The sequence below is a fragment of the Schistocerca nitens genome, chromosome 2, assembly GCF_023898315.1.
Source record: "Schistocerca nitens isolate TAMUIC-IGC-003100 chromosome 2, iqSchNite1.1, whole genome shotgun sequence".
NCBI classification, from domain to species: Eukaryota; Metazoa; Arthropoda; class Insecta; order Orthoptera; family Acrididae; genus Schistocerca; species Schistocerca nitens.
Genome location: NC_064615.1, coordinates 819,363,043 through 819,385,216, shown reverse-complemented (window position 1 = coordinate 819,385,216; position 22,174 = coordinate 819,363,043). Strand labels below are relative to the sequence as shown.

The 22,174-nt window shown below is 43.3% G+C and overlaps 1 protein-coding gene across 2 annotated transcripts in view; it reads right to left on the bottom strand.

Moving 5' to 3' along the window:
- Window positions 1–10,806: 10,806 nt before the first annotated feature.
- LOC126237076 (uncharacterized) overlaps window positions 10,807–22,174 on the bottom strand; it is a 512,284-nt gene continuing 500,916 nt past the window's right edge. For both annotated transcript variants that reach the window (XM_049946872.1, XM_049946871.1), the window contains 3 exons: window positions 20,684–20,905; window positions 15,326–15,544; window positions 10,807–12,338 (listed from right to left, as the gene is read on the bottom strand). In XM_049946872.1, the coding sequence (XP_049802829.1) occupies window positions 12,052–12,338; window positions 15,326–15,544; window positions 20,684–20,905 (728 nt within the window). In that variant the 3' untranslated portion in view covers window positions 10,807–12,051. The remainder of the gene's footprint in view (window positions 12,339–15,325; window positions 15,545–20,683; window positions 20,906–22,174) is intronic.

Below are 22,174 nucleotides of genomic sequence, written 5' to 3'. Positions count from 1 at the left end.
CTCCCAACACCTTCTCCAATCCCATCTTGACCGGTTCACCACTTGGTGCAACCAGTGGTTGCTCAAGGTCAATCCCTCCAAAACCCAGGCGATCATTGTAGGCAAAACCACCCCTTCCTTCCGCCTCCTTGATTTCTATCTCACCATCTGTGGCCGTCCTATCGCCCTCACTCCCACCCTTAAGTACCTTGGCGTCACCCTCGACCGTCGCCTCTCCTGGACTCCCCTTCTCCGGACAATCCAAGCCAAGGCACGCTCCCGACTCCGTCTCCTCAAGCTCCTTTCCGGCCGTACGTGGGGTCTGGACCCCTCCACCATCCTCCACACCTATAAATCCCTCATCCGCCCTATCCTTTGTTACGCCCATCCGGCCTGGATGGGGGCCCCTACCTTTTATAAATCTCTCCAAATCCTTGAACGCCATGCTCTCCGCCTCGCCTATCGCATCCGTCTCCCCTCCCCCACGCGGATACTGTACGATCTCATCCCCTTCCCCCACCTCCTCCTTTTCCTTGAAAGGATACGGATCCTGTACACCTCCCGCAAACTCGATCCTCCTCATCCGCTTGTCTCACCCATCCTCTCCCACCCCCACCCGCTGCCGCGCCCGTATTCCCACGTCCCACCTGGTCTCCATCTCTCCACCCTCCTTACCCTCCCCCAAGGTGGCTTCCGCCAGCTCCCCCTCCCTGATGATGTCCTCCTCCCCTCGATCTACCCCTCCTATCAACTTTGATCCCCCCCCCCCCCCCCCCACTTCCTGTGTCCTTCCCTTTAGGCACCCTCCCTCCCTTCTCTTTCCTTTTCCCCCATCTCCCTCCCTCTTCCCCTCTTCCCCCGGGGTTTCCCTCCCTCCCTCCCTCCCCCTATCTCCCCTGCCCATGGCATCTCTGCTCTCCCCTCTCCCTCTCCCACTCCCCTTCCTCCTCCTCCTCTCTTGGCAGGTCCCCGGACTCGCACACGCTCAGTGGACATTCGCGCGCCGGAGATCATCGCCATCAGTGTCTCGTGTGTGTGCCTTCGTTTGTGTTTGGTGTTCTTTCACCGTCACGCCACCACTGTTCACGTGTGCCGTCGCCGTCTTCCATATTATGTGCGCCGTGTCAACTAGTGTTAGTGATATTTCTCGTCCAGCGTGAACGGCTCCATGTTTTTTGTTTTTTAGTGTCTACATTTTTTGCCCGCCGTTTTGATTGTATTCTCTGTGCCACCTATCTGTAATACTTATTGTAAAACTCAAGGCTGAAGAGCGGCGTACTATGCTGCTGACAGCCTGCCTTTGTATAAGGTGATCAAACTCACAATAAAGAAAAAAAAAAGCATATATATAAGTTGAGGCAAATTAATCTTCTTATCTTGATGCAGAACAGCAATTAGATTTAAGAAATACATTTTGGAAGTACTTACGTGTTTTTGAGCCGAAACTTGGCGTAATAAAGACGTATGTATACCACACGGACATGATACCACATGACACATTTTGCCGTAAATCTTACTCCATTCCGTGGGCGAAACGAGAGGCTGTTGATCGAGAAATAAGACGAATGCTCACTGAAAAGTAATCCAACGGTCACATTCACCGTACTGTTGTCGATTATTAGCAGTAAATGAACGTAATGACCGTGTACGCCACGTTCTGGATGTGCGTGCTATTAATAAAATAATATGTACTAGTCCGCACGCAATCATAAAATCTAGACGCGCAGTTACAAAAGATACGTAGAGTACGCTATCTGACCAATCTATATCTCCGCTGTTCCTATTGGCAAGTCTTGTGGTCGAATGAGTCTAGGAATACATAGCTTTTGTTCATGCTGGCAGAAGGTACCAATTTTCTGTTTTATCTTTTGGATTTATCGTTCTGGTGTTTATATTATGGCACTAGATAGTTCTCGGTCCAGATCTCCTATATATAGTAACACTGTATGTTGATGACATCTTGACTGCAACTGCTTGAATTATTGGAGCGAACATTACCTACATTTTTAAAGGCTAGAGTCATAGTTAACTTGCAGAAACCAAAGTTTGGTCGTGAGAAAATAAAATTTTTGTGTCGTATCTCCTACAGCAATAACACCTGATACTTATAAGGGCAGCAGAAAGTCCATCAGCTCAGAATGCAAAACGGCAGTTGAAAATTTTTCTTGTAGTTTGTCGTTTTTCGTCGTTTTGTTGCTGGACAGTTACTATAATAGCCCAGCACTGCTGAGTCTGTTAAGACAGAAAGTCGCATGGCACTAGGCAGAAAACTGTAAAGCAGATTTCGATGCAATAAATAATGATTTAGTAAATTCTGGAATCTTATATCGTCCTGATATGAATTTAGGTTTTTGCTTTCTAATGGACGCATCCTTTTTGGAAATTGGTGCATGTGTATTTCGAATGCCTAAAAAGGACCGAAAGAATGAAGTGAACACCATTAGTTTTGCAAGAGAACCATTTCAGAGTGTGAACATGGATATTCGGTTACTGAGTTAGAAGCTCTCGTTGTAATATTGGCGTTTAAGAAGTTCAGTTATTACATTTACGGGAAGCACTTTAAGGTATTTTGTGACCACCAAGCTCTGAGCTTTTTATTAACCTGCAAGCTACTACATCCTAGGATTACGAGGTGGAAAGCTTTCCTACAGGAATACAGTTCCGAGATAATGCAAGTAAAGGCAACTACAATGTAGACGCTTTGTCGTGTCTACCGTAAGAACTGACTGATATTTCGGATTTAACAGGACAAATAACTGATTACAGAATTTTGTTAATAAAAGACACCCATTACAGACAATACTATTTAGATATGTGCAACAACACAGTTACATTGCAAGATGCAGATCAGAAGTGGCTTAAAATAAAAACTGTAATTACGCACAACTCATCTGAGAAAATTTGACCACGTTACAAATCTCAAAACAGTGTTTTATTCTCCAGACATAACGTTTCTGGCGACAACTGGAGTGTGTGTGTGTGTATTCTACATCTACATCCATACTCCGCAAGCCACCTGACGGTGTGTGGAGAAGTTGCGCGGTTTGAGGCGCCATGTCGCGGATTGCGCGGCCCCTCCCGCCGGAGATCGAGTTCTCCCTCTGGCTTGGGTGTGCGTGTATTCTTAACATAAGTTAGTGTAAGTAGTGTGTAAGTCTAGGGACCGATGACCTCAGCAGTTTGGGCCCTTAAGAATTCACTAACATTTGAACTTGTAGTGAAACTTGGCATATTCATTATGTTTGGGGTCATTATGGTGCCACAAAATGTTTAACGAAACTTAATTTATATTGCTACTCTCCAGCCGGCCCGAGTGGCCGTGCGGTTCTGGGCGCTACAGTCTAGAAACCGAGCGACCGCTACGGTCGCAGGTTCGAATCCTGCCTCGGGCATGGATGTGTGTGATGTCCTTAGGTTAGTTAGGTTTAATTAGTTCTAAGTTCTAGGCGACTGATGACCTCAGAAGTTGGGTCGCATAGTGCTCAGAGCCATTTGAACTATTTTTTGCTACTCTCCGAATACGCGACGGAATATTGAACACCTGTGTAAAAGTTGTCTACTGTGTTAAAATGTAATGCCGCCTAATAAGTCCCGCTACATGGAATTACACTCTATCTTACCGTCCGACCCTGGTAGCTGAGTGGTCAGCGCGACAGACTGTCAATCCTAAGGGGCCGGGTTCGACTCCCGGCTGGGTCGGAGAATTTCTCCGCTCAGGGACTGGGTGTTGTGTTGTCCTAATCATCATCATTTCATCCCCATCGACGCGCAAGTCGCCGAAGTGGTGTCAAATCGAAAGACTTGCACCAGGTGAGCAGTCTACCCGACGGGAGGCCCTCGTCAAAAAAATGGTTCAAATGGTTCTGAGCACTATGGGACTCAACTGCTGAGGTCATTAGTCCCCTAGAACTTAGAACTAGTTAAACCTAACTAACCTAAGGACATCACAAACATCCATGCCCGAGGCAGGATTCGAACCTGCGACCGTAGCGGTCTTGCGGCTCCAGACTGCAGCGCCTTTAACCGCACGGCCACTTCGGCCGGCTGGCCCTCGTCACACGACATTAATTATTAACTCTATCTTACCAGCAGAGCCACTAAAAGTTAGGTCTTTTAATGTCTGGAGGAGATGGTGTTAAATATTTAGTAACACAGTATGACCTTTTCCCAGAACATATCAAGCTGAGTGCCACAAGATCGACGGCAGCGTCTACTATTATTAGGAGAATCCTCAAACATTATGTACCAACAGCTGGCAACTCCCTCACATTACTCACGGACAATGAATCGAATTTTACGTGCAAGAAATGGAACGATTTTCTACAAGACAGCAGTATTAAGCACATTTTAATAACCCAGTACCACCTTCAAAGTAACCCGGTTGAACGCATTTTCTGAGAATTCAATCGATTTAGAAGAACGTATGCTGGTACATAACGCACAAGATGGCGAGAGTTTATTGAACCATTAAAAACTATTGTAAACAATTTATCTATTTACATGACACCATACACACCTGCAGAATTACTTAATCAACATGAGGAAACCAACGAATGGATAAACCCATTGCCACGCCTGCCTAAAGAAGAACCTGCTCGAGAAGGAAAGGTGAGGAAGACACATGTTGCGCTCACTGATCATGCCAGAATTAGGAAAAACACATGCAACAACAGATTACGTCCTGTTCAGAAATATTAGTTGGAGAATCAGTTCTACTTAGATCTCATCCGAAGTCGTCTGCATTACATAAGAGAACTATCAAATGGTACATACTCTATACAGGACCCTATCGAATAGTCAACGCACCTCTCCCAGTTATCTTTTGGCCTTTCCCAAATCTGGTAAAATTAGAGGACTTTATTGTAACCATGATCTAAAAAGATATCTACATGTGTAACAGTAATGATTTTGTTCTCTGATTTGAGAAAGCGTTAGATGTACTAAGGTATTTTACAAATGACATGCATGAAAACTGAAATAACGAAACCTACGATTTTATACTGTGAATTTTAGATTAATCAAATACTTGTAAGAAAAGTACAAGGTAATAGAACAGTATTTAAAATATCTTTCTGTAATACGTACAGATTTTGTTGACTACAGCGCATACTGCTTTTATTTACCGAACAAATTACTGGCCGAGCGGTTCTAGGCGCTACAGTCTGCAACCGGGCGACCGCTACGGTCGCAGGTTCGAATCCTGCCTCGGGCATGGATGTGTGTGATGTCCTTAGGTTAGTTAGGTTTAAGTAGTTCTAAGTTCTAGGGTACTGATAACCATAGATGTTAAGTCCCATAGTGCTCAGAGCCATTTGCAGTTTCTTTAGTGTTAATCTACAGTTCATATCGAATAGATTTATCTCTGTCTCAAGTCGCATAGTGCTCAGAGCCATTTGCAGTTTCTTTAGTGTTAATCTACAGTTCATATCGAATAGATTGATCTCTGTCTTAAGTCGCATAGTGCTCAGAGCCATTTGAACCATTTTTGAACAAATTACTGTGGGACCACAGATTCTATGAATCATTACATGAATCTCTACATTTATAAAGAAATTCTTTACTATTCTACTTACTGTAGATTCAGTGTGCTTAAACGTGGAATTAACAGAAAAATGAGATGAAAAGCATTGAAGGCTCAAGGTAGAAAGTGTATTTATGAAAGGACTCATGTTCCCTTCAGGCAAAGTCTAATAAGTACTCCTCACTTTTTCACTTAATTAGTATTTATTCATTAGTGAACAGTTAGTATAAGCAGGTTTATATACTAATCTTTAGGTTAAATTATGCAAAAGAAGGGTAACTTAACCATGACGTTCAACTGATTGAAACTAATATGAACTCGAGAAGAGCACTAATGGTGAGTGTAAATTTTTCTGATGGAATCAGTAGATTTTAAGGTGTAGATTCACTATGTTCTGACAATCTGTTTTTGACAAATGAAATCCCTGAGCCGACATTAAGCAATGATTCAATTGCTTTAAGTACACAAGTAGTTGTAAATAATGAGGCATAGGCAAATATTTCACTATGAAGTTGTACATGTACTAAATTGTAATGCCCCTTAGTTTGAGCTGTTTTATATTTTTCGGTGTGCTTTACTGTGTATTTCCGCACGTCCGCTTGTCTTTGGTCTGCTGTGGGCGTATTTTCTTCTTCGTGGTAAAGGTAGTGCCTGTTGCCCAACCATAAATACTGATGAATCCGCATATTCATCTGAGCATTTGCTCATTTATTTGAAAGTCCATTGTAAATATTCTTGTACGGGACAAGGGGAAGACTGAGAAATAAATGTGAAATACTGACATCTTTATGCAATTGCTATGAAACCATGTTTGATTTCACGACTGTCAGGGAGATCCACAAGGACGAGTTGCAATTTAAACCCCGTAATGTAAATAACAAACTCTGAATTAGAAACTCTTCACTTAAATTACAGTGAAGTTATAACGTGTTAAAAAAGGAACTATAAAGTGTTCGTGACTTACATTGTTAGCGGAGAACCTGCGAGAGGCATGAAGTGTCAGTGAAATCCTTTGTTTGGCAAGCGTTATAGGAAGAAAGTGAACACTTCGCTTACCTGGACTTGATCCTGTGAGCTTATGGCTGTCTGCGGTTTAACTTATGGAAGAGGTATGTCCTTGCAAGTTCCTGCAAGGGATTCCACATGAACGCGATCACGCCAACACGTTATCCATTTTATACCAGTACAGATGAATTGCTCGTAACGCCTGTGCCGGGCGAACCTTACGACAATCGCCACGGTGCAATACAGACTTCATTGTCGAGACAGACTGCTGCTACGTGGCGACGTTATGAAAATTCAAATAGTGTAAATACAATGAACACCAAGTGCAGACTTAAAACAGACACGAACTGCGCCTCATGTTATGTAATGTTACTTCATGCAGGCACTTCTTGTTGTTGTTGTGGTCTTCAGTCCAGAGACTGATTTGATGCATCTCTCCATGCTACTCTATCCTGTGCAAGCTTCTTCATCTCCCAGTACCTACTGCAACCTACATCCTTCTGAATCTGCTTAGTGTTTTCATCTCTTGGTCTTCCTCTACAATTTTTACCCTCCACGCTGCCCTCCAATACTAAGTTGCTGATCCCTTGATGCCTCAGAACATGTCCTACCAACCGATCCCTTCTTCTAGTCAAGTTGTGCCACAAATTACTCTTCTCCCCAATTCTATTCAATACCTCCTCATTAGTTATGTGATCTACCCATCTAATCTTCAGCATTCTTCTGTAGCACCACATTTCGAAAGCTTCTATTCTCTACTTGTCCAAACCATTTATCGTCCATGTTTCACTTCCGTACATGGCTATACTCCATACAAATACTTTCAGAAACGACTTCCTGACACTTAAATCTATACTCGATGTTAACAAATTTCTCTTCTTCAGAAAAGCTTTCCTTGCCATTGCCAGTCTACATTTTATATCCTTTCCCCTTCGACCATCATCAGTTATTTTGCTCCCCCAAATAGCAGAACTCCTTTACTACTTTAAGTGTCTCATTTCCTAATCTAATTCCCTCAGCATCGCCCGACTTAATTCGACTACATTCCATTATCCTCGTTTTGCTTTTGTTGATGTTCACCTTATATCCTCCTTTCAAGACACTGTCCATTCCGTTCAACTGCTCTTCCAAGTCCTTTGCCGTCTCTGACAGAATTACTATGTCATCAGCGAACCTCAAAGTTTTTATTTCTTCTCCATGGATTTTAATACCGTCTCCGAATTTTTCTTTTGTTTCCTTTACTGCTTGCTCAATATACAGATTGAATAACATCGGGGATAGGCTACAACTTTGTCTCACTCCCTTCCCAACCACTGCTTCCCTTTCATATCCCTCGACTCTTATAACTCCCATCTGGTTTCTCTACAAATTGTAAATAGCCTTTCGCTCCCTGTATTTTATCCATACCACCTTCAGAATTTGAAAGAGATTATTCCAGTCAACATTGTCAAAAGCTTTCTCTAAGTGTACAAATACTAGAAACATAGATTCGCCTTTCCTTAATCTATCTTCTAAGATAAGTCGTAGGGTCAGTATTGCCTCACGTGTTCCAATATTTCTACGGAAAACAAATTGATCTTCCTCGAGGTCGGCTTCTACCAGTTTTTCCATTCGTCTGTAAAGAATTCGCGTTAATATTTTGCAGCTGTGACTTATTAAACTGATAGTTCGGTAATTTTCACATCTGTCAACACTTGCTTTCTTTGGGATTGGAATTATTATATTCTTCATGAAGTCTGAGGGTATTTCACCTGTATCATACATCTTGCTCACCAGATGGTAGAGTTTTGTTAGGCCTGGCTCTCCCAAGGCTGTCAGTAGTTCTAAAGGAATGTTGTCTACTCCCGGGGCCTTTTTTCGACTTAGGTCTTTCAGTGCTCTGTCAAACTCTTCACGCAGTATCATATCTCCCATTTCATCTTCATCTACATCCTCTTCCATTTCCATAATATTGTCCTCAAGTACATCGCCCTTGCATAGACCCTCTATATACTCCTTCCACCTTTCTGCTTTCCGCTCTTTGCTTAGAACTGGGTTTCCATCTGAGCTCTTGATATTCATACAAGTGGTTCTCTTTTCTCCAAAGGTCTCTAATTTTCCTGTAGGCAGTATCTATCTTACCCCTAGTGATATATGCCTCTACATCCTTACATTTGTCCTCTAGCCATCCCTGCTTAGCCATTTTGCACTTCCTGTCGATCTCATTTTTGAGACGTTTGTATTCCTTTTTGTCTGCTTCATTTACTGCATTTTTATATTTTCTCCTTTCATCAATTAAATTCAATATTTCTTTTGTTATCCAAGGATTTCTACTAGCCCTCGTCTCTTTACCTGCTTGATCCACTGCTGCCTTCACTACTTCACTCCTCAAAGCCACCCATTCTTCTTCTACTGTATTTATTTCCCCCATTCCTGTCAATCGTTCCCTTATGCTCTCCCTGAAACTCTGTTCAACGTCTGGTTTAGTCAGTTTATCCAGGTCCTATCTCCTTAAATTCCCACCTTTTAGCAGTCAGTTTTAATCTACAGTTCATAACCAATAGATTGTGGTCAGAGTCCACATCTACCCCTTACAATTTAAAACCTGGTTCCTAAATCTCTGTCTTACCATTATATAATCTATCTGAAACCTGCCAGTATCTCCATGCTTCTTCCATGTATACAACCTTCTTTTATGATTCTTGAACCAAGTGTTAGCTACTATTAAGTTATGCTCTGTGCAGAATTCTACCAGGCGGCTTCCTCTTTCATTTCTTACCCTCAATCCATATTCACCCACTACGTTTCCTTCTCTTCCTTTTCCTACTATCGAATTGCAGTTACTCAGGACTATTAAATTTTTGTCTCCCTTCACTATCTGAATAATTTCATAAATCTCTTCGTCATCTGCAGAGCTAGTTGGCATAAAAACTTGTACTACTGTAGTAGGCGTGGGCTTGGTGTCTATCGTGGCCACAATAATGCATTCACTATGCTGTCTGTAGTAGCTTACCCGCACTCCTATTTTGTTATTCATTATTAAACCCACTCCAGCATTTCCTCTATTTCATTTTGTATTTATAACCTTGTATTCACCTGACCATAAGTCTTGCTCCTCCTGCCACCGAATTTCATTAATTCTCACTATATCTAACTTTAACCTATCCATTTCCCTTTTTAAATTTTGTGACCTACCTGCACGATTTTTTCTTTTGAAAACTAGAGAATAAATTAGTTTTCAAAAGAAAATTACGGTGCTAAAAGAATATGATTTATCGCTTGGTTTACTAGACGCTTGGCAAGTACCAGTTGTTAGATATTAATGTGTGTTATTCTACAGCAGCACAAATTATTGTTGTAATAGTTGGGATAGTTGGGGTGGATTGGGGTTGGGTTGTTTTGGAGGGAGAGACCGAACTGCGAGGTCATCGGTCTCATCGAATTAGGGAAGGACGGGGATGGAAGTCGGCCGTGCCCTTTCAACGGAACCAGCCCGGAATTTGCCTGGAGCGATTTAGGGAAATCATGGAAAACCTAAATCAGGATGGCCGGCCCTGGGATTGAACCGTCGTCCTCCCGAATGCGAGTTCAGTGTGCTAACCACTGCGCCACCTCGCTCGGTGTGGGTGGGGTGGATCTAGAGGTGTAAAAAAATAGTCTGACGTCAAAGAAAAGCGAAAATATTGAAAGTAAAAGAACTGACAATGACGTCAGTGGATGCTACAATTAAAGATGCGGTTGACAGAACAGGATAATAGCTGGAATGGAGCAGAAACACAGGAGCCAGTCAAGTACTGTGGAGAAAGAAGTAACAGATACTAGCCAGAGGAGGGACGAACACTGATTCTCAGTATATTAGGTTAAATAAAAAATAGACAAAAAGAACTCTTTCACTACGATCTTACTACTATCGTGCGTTGTTCAAGTAATGGCATATGAATGTTAGTGTTCGTATTATGTCAAGTAGAGCAAATATTTTACTGGCCTCGGATTGAGAGCTGTTTGTGCACGTTGTTTAAATCAGCCAGTAAATTTCTAAACAGCGCACCACCCGCTGCAAAGTGAAAGATTCATTTTGGAAATTTTCGTGTCAGTGTCTTCACAATTCTGTCCTATCAACAAATTGCCCAACGATGATCCCTTAGTTTATTCCCAGTCACTTATGCTATAAAACTATAGGGAAAGAAGGTGACAGTTATAGTAGCTTGCTGTTCAGAATACAGACATTTGTTACCTTAATCGAGATAATTGGAAAACGTCATGTACATTATTATTCACTGTTTTATTCACTTAAAATGAATATTACAGAACAGTCGGTCAGCTTACTCCAGTGTATGACAAAAATAGAAGTATATTCACATATCATACAAATACACCTAAGTATAAAAATATATACATTGTTGCAATTTTTATTGCTGAAAGTATAAAATAATTAATACAAAAACTAATCAGTTCTTTTAATACATTGTGGGAATGTTAGACCAGTAATGTGAAAGACGCCTCTCAGATTAAAACTCTCCTTTCCAGCCACAATATTTGGCTTGTACAATTTCTAGAAAACTTCTACAATTAATACTATTTAGCGATACAAGGTATGTAGCAATACAAGACTTATGTCGATAATCAGACTAACGATATCGACGCGTAAAATCGCCAAGACGCTTATACTTTTGTGATAAGATTCAGTGAGGAACACTTTCACTGTGAAGATGGTTAACCAAATTCTTTGATGACTATTGTTTTCAGAGTTCACATTGACTAATATCAGGTTTTTGTTAGTGCTATAGGAACATCAGTATGCATCTCACTCCACAAGTTAAGTAACACAAGCTGCTCGAAAAAGAAAGGTATATGCACTTGACACATTTTCTTCAATTCATTATCTTAACCACATTCACATTTAGGTTAAAAGTTCTCGCGTTAATACTTCTTTTGCGTGATTTAGTGTCCATTGGTCGAAATGACCACAAAAAATATGACACTTTTAAAGACATGTCTGTCTTTAATTGTAGTAAAACACGCTTTGTACTTGTACTTGAATGTTCTATTAGAAATTCAAGCAATAGGATTCTCCCCCAAGACCACTTATTACGTTATACCCCGCTATATACAGTTCTTTACATTGTACTCTACATCTCATTAAAATATTCATATAATCAGTACACAAATATCCACATATTGGAAGACAATTATTATTTACACATGTGTATTTTCAATATATCCAGCTAAGGAATGTCAATTATTGGACGGCTTTATGTGCTCTTTGAAACAGCATCCTCTCTTCTTACATATTTTAAGATCACAGCCGCAGTTAAATACAAAATGGCAAGGATTTTTACAGTAACTCCGGTTTATCATTGAACTATCTAATCACACGGTGGTAATCGCGTTTAGTCTCGACCACAACGCGAGGAACAGTAGGTCCATCCGGGAGGTAGGATTTGTCCCCCTGAAGTGCACCTCTGCTCTCCCGTCGTGTGTTATTGCACGGTGGTGTCCGCTGCCGCTTTGGCGGTAATACTGTCCGTTAGGTTTGTACACTTGTCGCCGCACTCGCGCACGGCGGTTCAGCTGGTCGCGGCGCCAGCTGCGACGAGTCCAGCTAGTAGCAGGAGGACGCTGGTGGCCAGCGGACCAGAGGCGGGGGCGGACGACTGACCCTGCTGGTCCCGAAGAGGGTCGGCGGTGAGGCGGGAGAGGGCGTGTCCCTTGGAAGGGTAGGGCGGCAGCCAGCTGTTGCAGCGAGGGAATCCTGGTGGAGGCGGCGGGAAGTCGGAGTGCTCGCCCACCTTGAACACCACCGCCATGCCCACCTCCACGTGGAACTCGATGTGGCAGTGGAACAACCAGTAGCCTGCCAACAAACGCTCTCATCAGGCAAGCGCCACCAAACATCCAGCTGCAAGAGCACTCATTCTGCCTCAGTACAGGGTGATCTGTTAGACGACGTTCAGTTTGGCTTTACTAAAGGCAAAGGTACCAGAGAGGCAGTGCTGACGTTGCGGTTGATAATAGAGACAAGACTAAAGAAAAATCAAGACACGTTCGTAGGATTTGTCGACTTGGAAAATGCGTTCGACAATGAAATGGTGCAAGATGTCCGAAATCCTGAGAAAAATAGGGATAAGCAACGACGGAAATAAAAGATAGGTTTAAGTGTTGGACTACTATCCAGAGTCACGGGGTATCAATGATAAGATTCAGTGGTGACATTCCTATCGTCAGTCAAAGTGAAGAATTACAGGACCTTTTGAATGGAATGAACAGTCTAATGAGTACAGAACATGAAGGGCTTATTTTAATAGTGGTACAAGTACATTTTTGTTCATTCTGAGATACAGTGTTCTAAAATTAAATGAGCACTGAAAAATCTGCAGTTGAGATACCAGAAATGTTTCAAGCATATGGCTTCTTTGGAAGGAGAATCAGCATTGGTCGTATTTTGTTTTGTTTTGTTTTATTATCCGCAAAATCGATTTTCGGTCACTTAGTGACCATCCTCAGTGCTGTAATATACAATTAAAATTGGTAGGCCCTGGTATATTACAGCACTGAGGATGGTCACTTAGTGACCGAAAATCGATTTTGCGGATAATAAAACAAAAAAATACGACCAATTATATCCACTATTTGGTCGTGGTGCACAGAACACTCCATGGAGTCGCCAATCAGTATGGCTTCTTGCTTTCTGTTTGTTTGGACCATTAATTTCAGAAGTATTATAGACAGAAAAGTGGGGGTAATGGACTTGTACCACTGTTGGAATAAACCCTTCATATGGACTAAGACTAAATCGAAGAAAGATGAAAGGATGGAGAAGTAACAGAAATGAGAACAGCGAGAATCTTAACACCACTACTGCTGATCACGAAGTAGGAGAACTTGTCTATTTCTGCTACCATTACAGCAAAATAACCCATGACGGACGGAGCAAGGAAGAGATAAAAAGCAGACTAGCACTGGCGAAAAGGGCATTTCTGGAAAAGACAAGTCTCCGAGTATCAAACATAGGTCTTAATATGAGGAAGAAATTTCTGAGAATGTACGATTTGAGCACAGCATTGTATGGCAGTGAGACATGGACTGTGGGAAAACCGGAACAAAAGAGAAGGAAATAGAAACATCTGAGATGTGGTGCTAAAGAAGAATGTTGAAAATTAGGTAAACTGGTAACTTCAGGAATGATGAGGTTCTCCGCAGAATCAGCGAGGAAAGGAAGATATGGAAAACAATGACAAGAAGGAGGATACTGAAGGGAGCTCAAATGGTTCAAATGGCTCTGAGCACTATGAGGCTTAACTTATGAGGTCATCAGTCCCCTAGAACTTAGAACTACTTAAACCTAACTAACCTAAGGACATCACACACATCCATGCCCGAGGCTGGATTCGAACCTGCGACCGTAGCGGTCGTGCGGTTCTGGACTGAAGCGCCTAGAACCTCTCGGCCACAGCGGCCGGCCGCAGGGAACTGTAGAGTGTAAAAACTGTAGAGGAACACAGAGATCGGAATACAACCAGCAAATAACTGAGGACGTAGGTTGCAAGTGCTACTCTGAGATGAAGAGGGTGCCACAGGAGAGGAGTGCGTGGCGGGCCGCGTCAAACGAGTCGGAAGACTGATGACTCAAAAAAACATGATGATATGTACGAATATCAGAGAACCGTTTCTGTGTATCTATATTACTAAACCGCTATCCCGGTACCATTTGCAGGTAGCCTATCTAATGGCTTCCAGGAGCACCGAATATTTGCTTTTCAATATTTCGCGTAATTATTGGCCAAATTTAAAGTCCTGTCATAATTAACCCACTGTTTAATTTTTGCCACTATAAAACAAGTATTAAAGTTGGATACTGGGTGCTTGTCTTGAGACATCATAACTGACGGCACACAAATACCCAAAGTACATTCATTAAGTACTTAAGAATGAGAGCACTTAGTGACTTCCAACAAACTTATTGATTGGCGACTCCATGGCGTGTTGTGTGCACCACGACCAAATAGTGGATAGAACTGGAAGGAAAATCAGCATTGGCCGTGTTTTGTTGTTTTATTGTCAGCAAAATCGATTTTCGGTCACTTAGTGACCATCTTCAGTGCTGTCATACACAATTAAAATTGGTAGGCACTGGTATGAAGCTATAACCACAAGCTTAGAGCGATCTCATAAACTGAGGCCTCACTAAGTGACCGAAAATCGATTTTGCTGACAATAAAACAACAAAATAAGGCCAATGCTGATTTTCCTTCAAATTCTAACAAACTTCACATGTAATATCAGACGTTTAAGGAACTTTTTCTTGCTGACAAGCTCTCTCGCACATATCGAGTAAGAGAATATGAAAATTTCGCAGGTGGTTTTTGAAGATGCTGCGGGTTGCATAGAACCCACAGGTAGGGGCAGCTGAATCATCTTGTATAGCTGCAACAACACACTGCTATAGTGGCATTTACAAAGTCGCGATATGTGATTGTTTGAGATAGGTGCACAAAGCCGCTGCGTCCACTGCTGTTGGGGATCTTCTTAAGCCGACTCAGCTATAGGATGGGGTTTACCCTGGTGTTTCATCAAACACTGTTGCCTATGGTGCTCGAACGCAGATGATGATGAAGCTACAGCTACGGAAAACTATCACTTCTAGATTGTTCCTGAAAAGTTTTGACATGTGCTGGACTCGAAACCTTTACGTTCGTTAGAAAATGCTCTACCAGCAGAGCCAAAAAAGGCAAATGTTCCAGGTTCGAGTCACATTTTTAATCTTCCACGAAGTTTCAAATCAGCACACACCCCTCTGGAAATTCTGTCTAGACTCTAGGCCTCTTGCGAAGCCTTGCTTACCTGGATTGTCGGCGGAGACTCTGAGCACCGTGAAGCCGCCATCCGGCACGGTGACGGTGTCCTTGATGGGGGCGCCGTGGAGCTTGCGCTTGATGCCTCCGGCTCTGTCCAGCGCGCGCACCTCCTCCACAGACGTGTTGGTGCCCAGTTTACCCATGGCTACCACGCGGAACGCGTGCCCGTGCAGGTGGAACGGGTGGTTTGCGTTGTACATGTTACCTGTGACAGAAGGCGTACAGTGTCCATGAGTCACTCGTCCTCAACAGGTGGCATCCAGCTGGTGTATGACCAGGAGGACATACTATGTAACGGCTAGCGAATGCACGGTTTTTAGTCATGTTCTTTGCGTCCACTGAAGACATGCAATGTGCTTATAAATTATTGCATGAACTTGGAATATTCTTCAGTACCCTACATAGCATACGAGGACCGGTCATAACGTTATATTTGCCTCGAAAAAATAAGGTTGCGTAATTAATTTCTGTTCTTTGTTTGCAGGTACGTGGCTACAGATGCGGTACGCAGTGAAATCCCGCGTCACAGTATTGTAGCAGGCCGCTGGAGAGGGTAAACAAAACAGCTCAGTCCATTGATTGAGTGGAGTATCTTACGCTAATTCGTTTTCAGTATCACCAGAAATGTTGCAGCTGTCAGACAAACCAGAAGAATTCTTTAGCCGTCTTTGACAAAGCTGCAACATTTCCGCTGCTGCTGAAAAGACACAAGATTCCACTTCATCACTGTGATGGGCAGTTTTGTTTTGCCTTCGCTACCGGTGTGCTACAGTACTTTGGTACGGGAATTTCAGTGTGTACCAGGACTGCAATCACGTACCTACAAACAGAGAAAAAGTTTGAACATCTTTGCGGTGATTTAAACATCTTGTTAAGCAAGTTATCAGCTTGTAAATATGTTATAAAAGGAATTAACACAAATACTGACTTTATGTTATGTTTATCCTGGCTACGAATGTAATTCCTTCGTAGTCCTTCATCTTTGAACTTTGTACTGTGAGGTCTGGCCCTTTAATGCCAGTGTATGTCTCATGTTTCTCGTGTTGATTCTCTTTATTTAGTCTCTGTTCACACAGATATCATACGTGTAATGTTCGAAATGAACGATGCTTATAGTTAATGATGTTTCCTTCGTGGTGGACCACAGTCATACAGAATTTTTTGAAAGAAATTTGCTTCATTTTACACAGTGATGATTTCGGCTTTGCAGTCATTTTTAAGTGCACCTTGAAGTGTTAAAACATGACTGACCTGTCTGTCACACGTCATCATTGAAATATGTGTGTTTTTTCGACGATGACATGTCAGAGACAGGTCAGACTATTTTAATAGTTCTACATACACTTGAGAATGGCTACAAATCCGAAATCATGATTGTGTAAAATATATGAACAATTAACAGACAAATGGCAGAAATTTCGTAAAAAAAAAGATGCCTTTAGTGTTGATGTGTAGGGTTGGCTGCAAATTAATTTTTCGACGACCGTGTGCACTGTTTATAACCAAATACGGTCGGAATGAAATACAAACAACGTCAACATTTGTGTGCCATGCATTTTATATAAAAAAATTATTTAACGCTACTTTATTTTTCCGTGTGATAACTAAAGTCTTACGAGTGACTACTCCTCATTTATCCCTTTGTTCACTCAATTAGGGAAACAAGAGCTTGAGTGAATGGAATAGGAAGAAATATTAATACATGTTATTGTAAAAAGTACCCTCTGCCATTCTGTTCCTGACCGACTGCGAAACGAAAAGGAAAGTACTGACTAACTCTTTGACAGAGAGAAACTAACCATATACGTAAAGTTTTATATGGAATTGTTTTGAAGCTGACAAAAAATAAGTGCTTCAGCTTCTTCTTAAACGCAACAGGACATTGAACTGTACCCGGAAAGCAGGGTAGCTGATTTCAGAGGGAAACAGCAGCAGAGAAGGACTTTGCGAATGATTTTGATATGTGGATGGGTACGCTAGTTGAGACCTTGGTTTCTGCTGTGAGGTAATGCGATGCATGGGCACAACAAGTGACAAACTTGCCTGGCAGCAGCCGTCCCAATACGGACAAATAGAAGAATGTTGCAGATATGGTGCACATAACCGTCTAGAGTTGTTACTCTTCGTGTCGTGCTGGATTGCACCGCAGTAATGGAGGTTCATAGTTCGAGCGATTGACCAGCTGTACATTTCACATCCTTTCGAAATACACTCCTGGAAATTGAAATAAGAACACCGTGAATTCATTGTCCCAGGAAGGGGAAACTTTATTGACACATTCCTGGGGTCAGATACATCACATGATCACACTGACAGAACCACAGGCACATAGACACAGGCAACAGAGCATGCACAATGTCGGCACTAGTACAGTGTATATCCACCTTTCGCAGCAATGCAGGCTGCTATTCTCCCATGGAGACGATCGTAGAGATGCTGAATGTAGTCCTGTGGAACGGCTTGCCATGCCATTTCCACCTGGCGCCTCAGTTGGACCAGCGTTCGTGCTGGACGTGCAGACCGCGTGAGACGACGCTTCATCCAGTCCCAAACATGCTCAGTGGGGGACAGATCCGGAGATCTTGCTGGCCAGGGTAGTTGACTTACACCTTCTAGAGCACGTTGGGTGGCACGGGATACATGCAGACGTGCATTGTCCTGTTGGAACAGCAAGTTCCCTTGCCGGTCTAGGAATGGTAGAACGATGGGTTCGATGACGGTTTGGATGTACCGTGCACTATTCAGTGTCCCCTCGACGATCACCAGTGGTGTACGGCCAGTGTAGGAGATCGCTCCCCACACCATGATGCCGGGTGTTGGCCCTGTGTGCCTCGGTCGTATGCAGTCCTGATTGTGGCGCTCACCTGCACGGCGCCAAACACGCATACGACCATCATTGACACCAAGGCAGAAGCGACTCTCATCGCTGAAGACGACACGTCTCCATTCGTCCCTCCATTCACGCCTGTCGCGACACCACTGGAGGCGGGCTGCACGATGTTGGGGCGTGAGCGGAAGACGGCCTAACGGTGTGCGGGACTGTAGCCCAGCTTCATGGAGACGGTTGCGAATGGTCCTCGCCGATACCCCAGGAGCAACAGTGTCCCTAATTTGCTGGGAAGTGGCGGTGCGGTCCCCTACGGCACTGCGTAGGATCCTACGGTCTTGGCGTGCATCCGTGCGTCGCTGCGGTCCGGTCCCAGGTCGACGGGCACGTGCACCTTCCGCCGACCACTGGCGACAACATCGATGTACTGTGGAGACCTCACGCCCCACGTGTTGAGCAATTCGGCGGTACGTCCACCCGGCCTCCCGCATGCCCACTATACGCCCTCGCTCAAAGTCCGTCAACTGCACATACGGTTCACGTCCACGCTGTCGCGGCATGCTACCAGTGTTAAAGACTGCGATGGAGCTCCGTATGCCACGGCAAAATGGCTGACACTGACGGCGGCGGTGCACAAATGCTGCGCAGCTAGCGCCATTCGACGGCCAACACCGCGGTTCCTGGTGTGTCCGCTGTGCCGTGCGTGTGATCATTGCTTGTACAGCCCTCTCGCAGTGTCCGGAGCAAGTATGGTGGGTCTGACACACCGGTGTCAATGTGTTCTTTTTTCCGTCTCCAGGAGTGTATATTCTAATACGTCTTGTATGATTATATGATAGCGGAACAAACACTGGTAGCAGTTACTTCTGTAAAATATCTGGGTGTATGCGTGCGGAACGATTTGAAGTGGAATGATCATATAAAATTAATTGTTGGTAAGGCGGGTACCAGGTTGAGATTCATTGGGAGAGTGCTTAGAAAATGTAGTCCAGCAACAAAGGAGGTGGCTTACAAAACACTCGTTCGACCTATACTTGAGTATTGCTCATCAGTGTGGGATCCGTACCAGATCGGGTTGACGGAGGAGATAGAGAAGATCCAAAGAAGAGCGGCGCGTTTCGTCACAGGGTTATTTGGTAACCGTGATAGCGTTACGGAGATGTTTAATAAACTCGAGTGGCAGACTCTGCAAGAGAGGCGCTCTGCATCGCGGTGTAGCTTGCTCGCCAGGTTTCGAGAGGGTGCGTTTCTGGATGAGGTATCGAGTATATTGCTTCCCCCTACTCATACCTCCCGAGGAGATCACGAATGTAAAATTAGAGAGATTAGAGCGCGCACGGAGGCTTTCAGACAGTCGTTCTTCCCGCGAACCATACGCGACTGGAACAGGAAAGGGAGGTTATGACAGTGGCACGTAAAGTGCCCTCCGCCACACACCGTTGGGTGGCTTGCGGAGTATGAATGTAGATGTAGATGTAGATGTAGGGAATAGAGGCAAGCGAAAACCTCCTTGCATGTGAGTACAGTGTTTTCTGCCAAGCTTAAGTGTTCATCCAAAGCTACACGCAAGTTCTTGACCGTTTTATGATATATTTGCATGCCTTTGAGAAAAATAGCAGGCAATTTTTTACAGAATTCAGAGCTAATTAATTTGTGAAGGGGAACTAAAATTAGTTGTGACTTCTTCATATGTAGAGTCCAGGTTTTTCGTCCATCTGATCACTGAACACAGACCGATAATCGTGTAGAAAATGGCGGTATTAAGAGCTTCAGGTCTTTCGCACACTTTCACCACAGACACCTGGGGGACAGGTATTCCGACCCAGGGGTAATGGGTGGCGACAGGAAGGGCATCCGGCCACTCCTTAAATTAACCACGCCAAATCCATTAATAACGGTGTTGAACCTGCGCAGATGCAGGACAAGGGCACAAGAAAAAGAAGAAGAATCAACGAGATGTCATTGACGTACAAGCAGAACAATAGTGGGACCAAGACTCAACCACGTGGCATGATTCCAGGAAGAATTTTCATTCCCACAGACAACGCGCTAATATCTGTATCTCAAGTACTTATCGAACCATTTAGGGTCATATCTAAATATTTTAGCTGTCGCTTTTTTCTGGGCAGGGTGCTAAAGCTGACGATATCAAATGCTTTGTTAATATTGTTGTCTCACAATTGTCTACGGCATATTTTGTCACCAGTTACCTCATTAAAGCAGCGTTTGTGCTATGATGTTTAGGAAAACTGGGATGATATATTTTGTCATGTAGCTGAACCTGCCCCAAGTGGTTTGGACTACTGAACTAAATAAGGTAATTGATGACATGAGCTATACCGTAGACAACTACAGAACCCCTTATCTAGGTCAGTCGGATCAAAGGTCAGAGGAAGACAAGGGCATATCAGCTCCAAAAGGACCAAGCCCAGTAAAGCACTGTTCTGCCCAAAACTATTTTCAAGCTGAGGGCAGCTCTGGTGTGGTTAGTTTAGCCCAGTCAGCGCCCTGACGTACCTTCGTCGACGAGCACGATCTCGACGACGGCGCCCAGCGGCACGCGCAGCATGTGCAGGCACTCGCAGTAGCCCGACTCGCAGCCCTGTCCCGCCATGGCGGTCTGGTTGCAGGTGGTGGACTCATCCAGGTCAGAGAACTGCGACAGCAGCGGGAACGACGGCAGGCGCAGCGACAGGTGGTTGAACTGCGGCGTGAACAGCTTGTGGTCGTTCCGCACCACTGCAAGGGGAGCATCGAGGTTACAGCATGGCATCTCGCCGTCCACATCAAAGTCGTTACAAATGACGCCCTACCTTAGTAGAATGAGGCTATGGAGACAGGACACGACCGTGACTTGGTTGAAGAAAAAAAATAAATAAATAAGGGGGCGGAAAGCACTAGCCTGAAGCAATTGAGAAGATACAACCAAAAATCTCAATCTGGTTGCTCAGACAGAGATTTGAAACCAATTCCATCCAAAGTAATAGTTATTTAGAACCAATTTTTGGTGATTCCACAGTGTTGCCCAATTTCCTTCCCACCCCCTCACATCTCTGAACCTAGAACGCAGAAAGAGCTCATTTGTGTTATTATGAAATTCAGGACTCTAAATTTCGGTCATTTTTTCCAATGTAAAATTGCAATCAATAAAAAATTTTACCAAGAAAATATGTCAAGATGAAATGGCGAGCAATTAAAAAAAGGGGCAGATGTGTCAAGGTAAACTGACAGAAAAAATTCGAATATTTATGTTTCCCTATGCAAAAATCGCACTTGCGCTCTGTTAAAAGGACAGAAAAAATCGAAAAACTACAATAAAATTAATTGGATACATCACTCCCAAACAAGAGGCTGGTCTCTGTTCTGTACACTCGTAATGGAACATCAAACAACTGACATTGGAGTTACTTAGAAGATAAGCAAGCACACTACGTAACAGTACAGGATTCACAGTTGTATACTGACTTTTAAGAGAAACTTTACGTAAATAATGTAAATATCAGTTATTGTTTAGGCCCAGTTATTGCTAAAGTAATAAAGTACTGTATAGTTTCAGATGTCAGTTACACACCAACAGAAACATCTGTTTGAATGTGACACCGACAATATCTGCTGTATCTTGGACTCATTCGCGTGTTATAGTGCTTCTGGTGCAAGCTTTATTTAATGGAAGCTTTACTTAATGAGAGATAGAGATATTAAACAAAAAAAGCACCTAATGAAGCGACACACTAGATCATAATGATCTAGTGCAATAAGTGAATCTTTCTATCTACTTAACTGTTTATTCATTACACACTGTACGCAATTACAGATCCTTAATACGACCAAAATGTAAAAAGAACAGAAGTTATCCTTTAATGATTCGTCGACGACATGAAGCACAAACTCGGACAAGTAAAGTTTGGGGAAGGAAATCGGATGCACCCTTTTCAGAATAACGATTTCAGCATTCATCTTGATGGTAACAGCTACATCTATGTCTAAATCTACATCTATATCTAAATC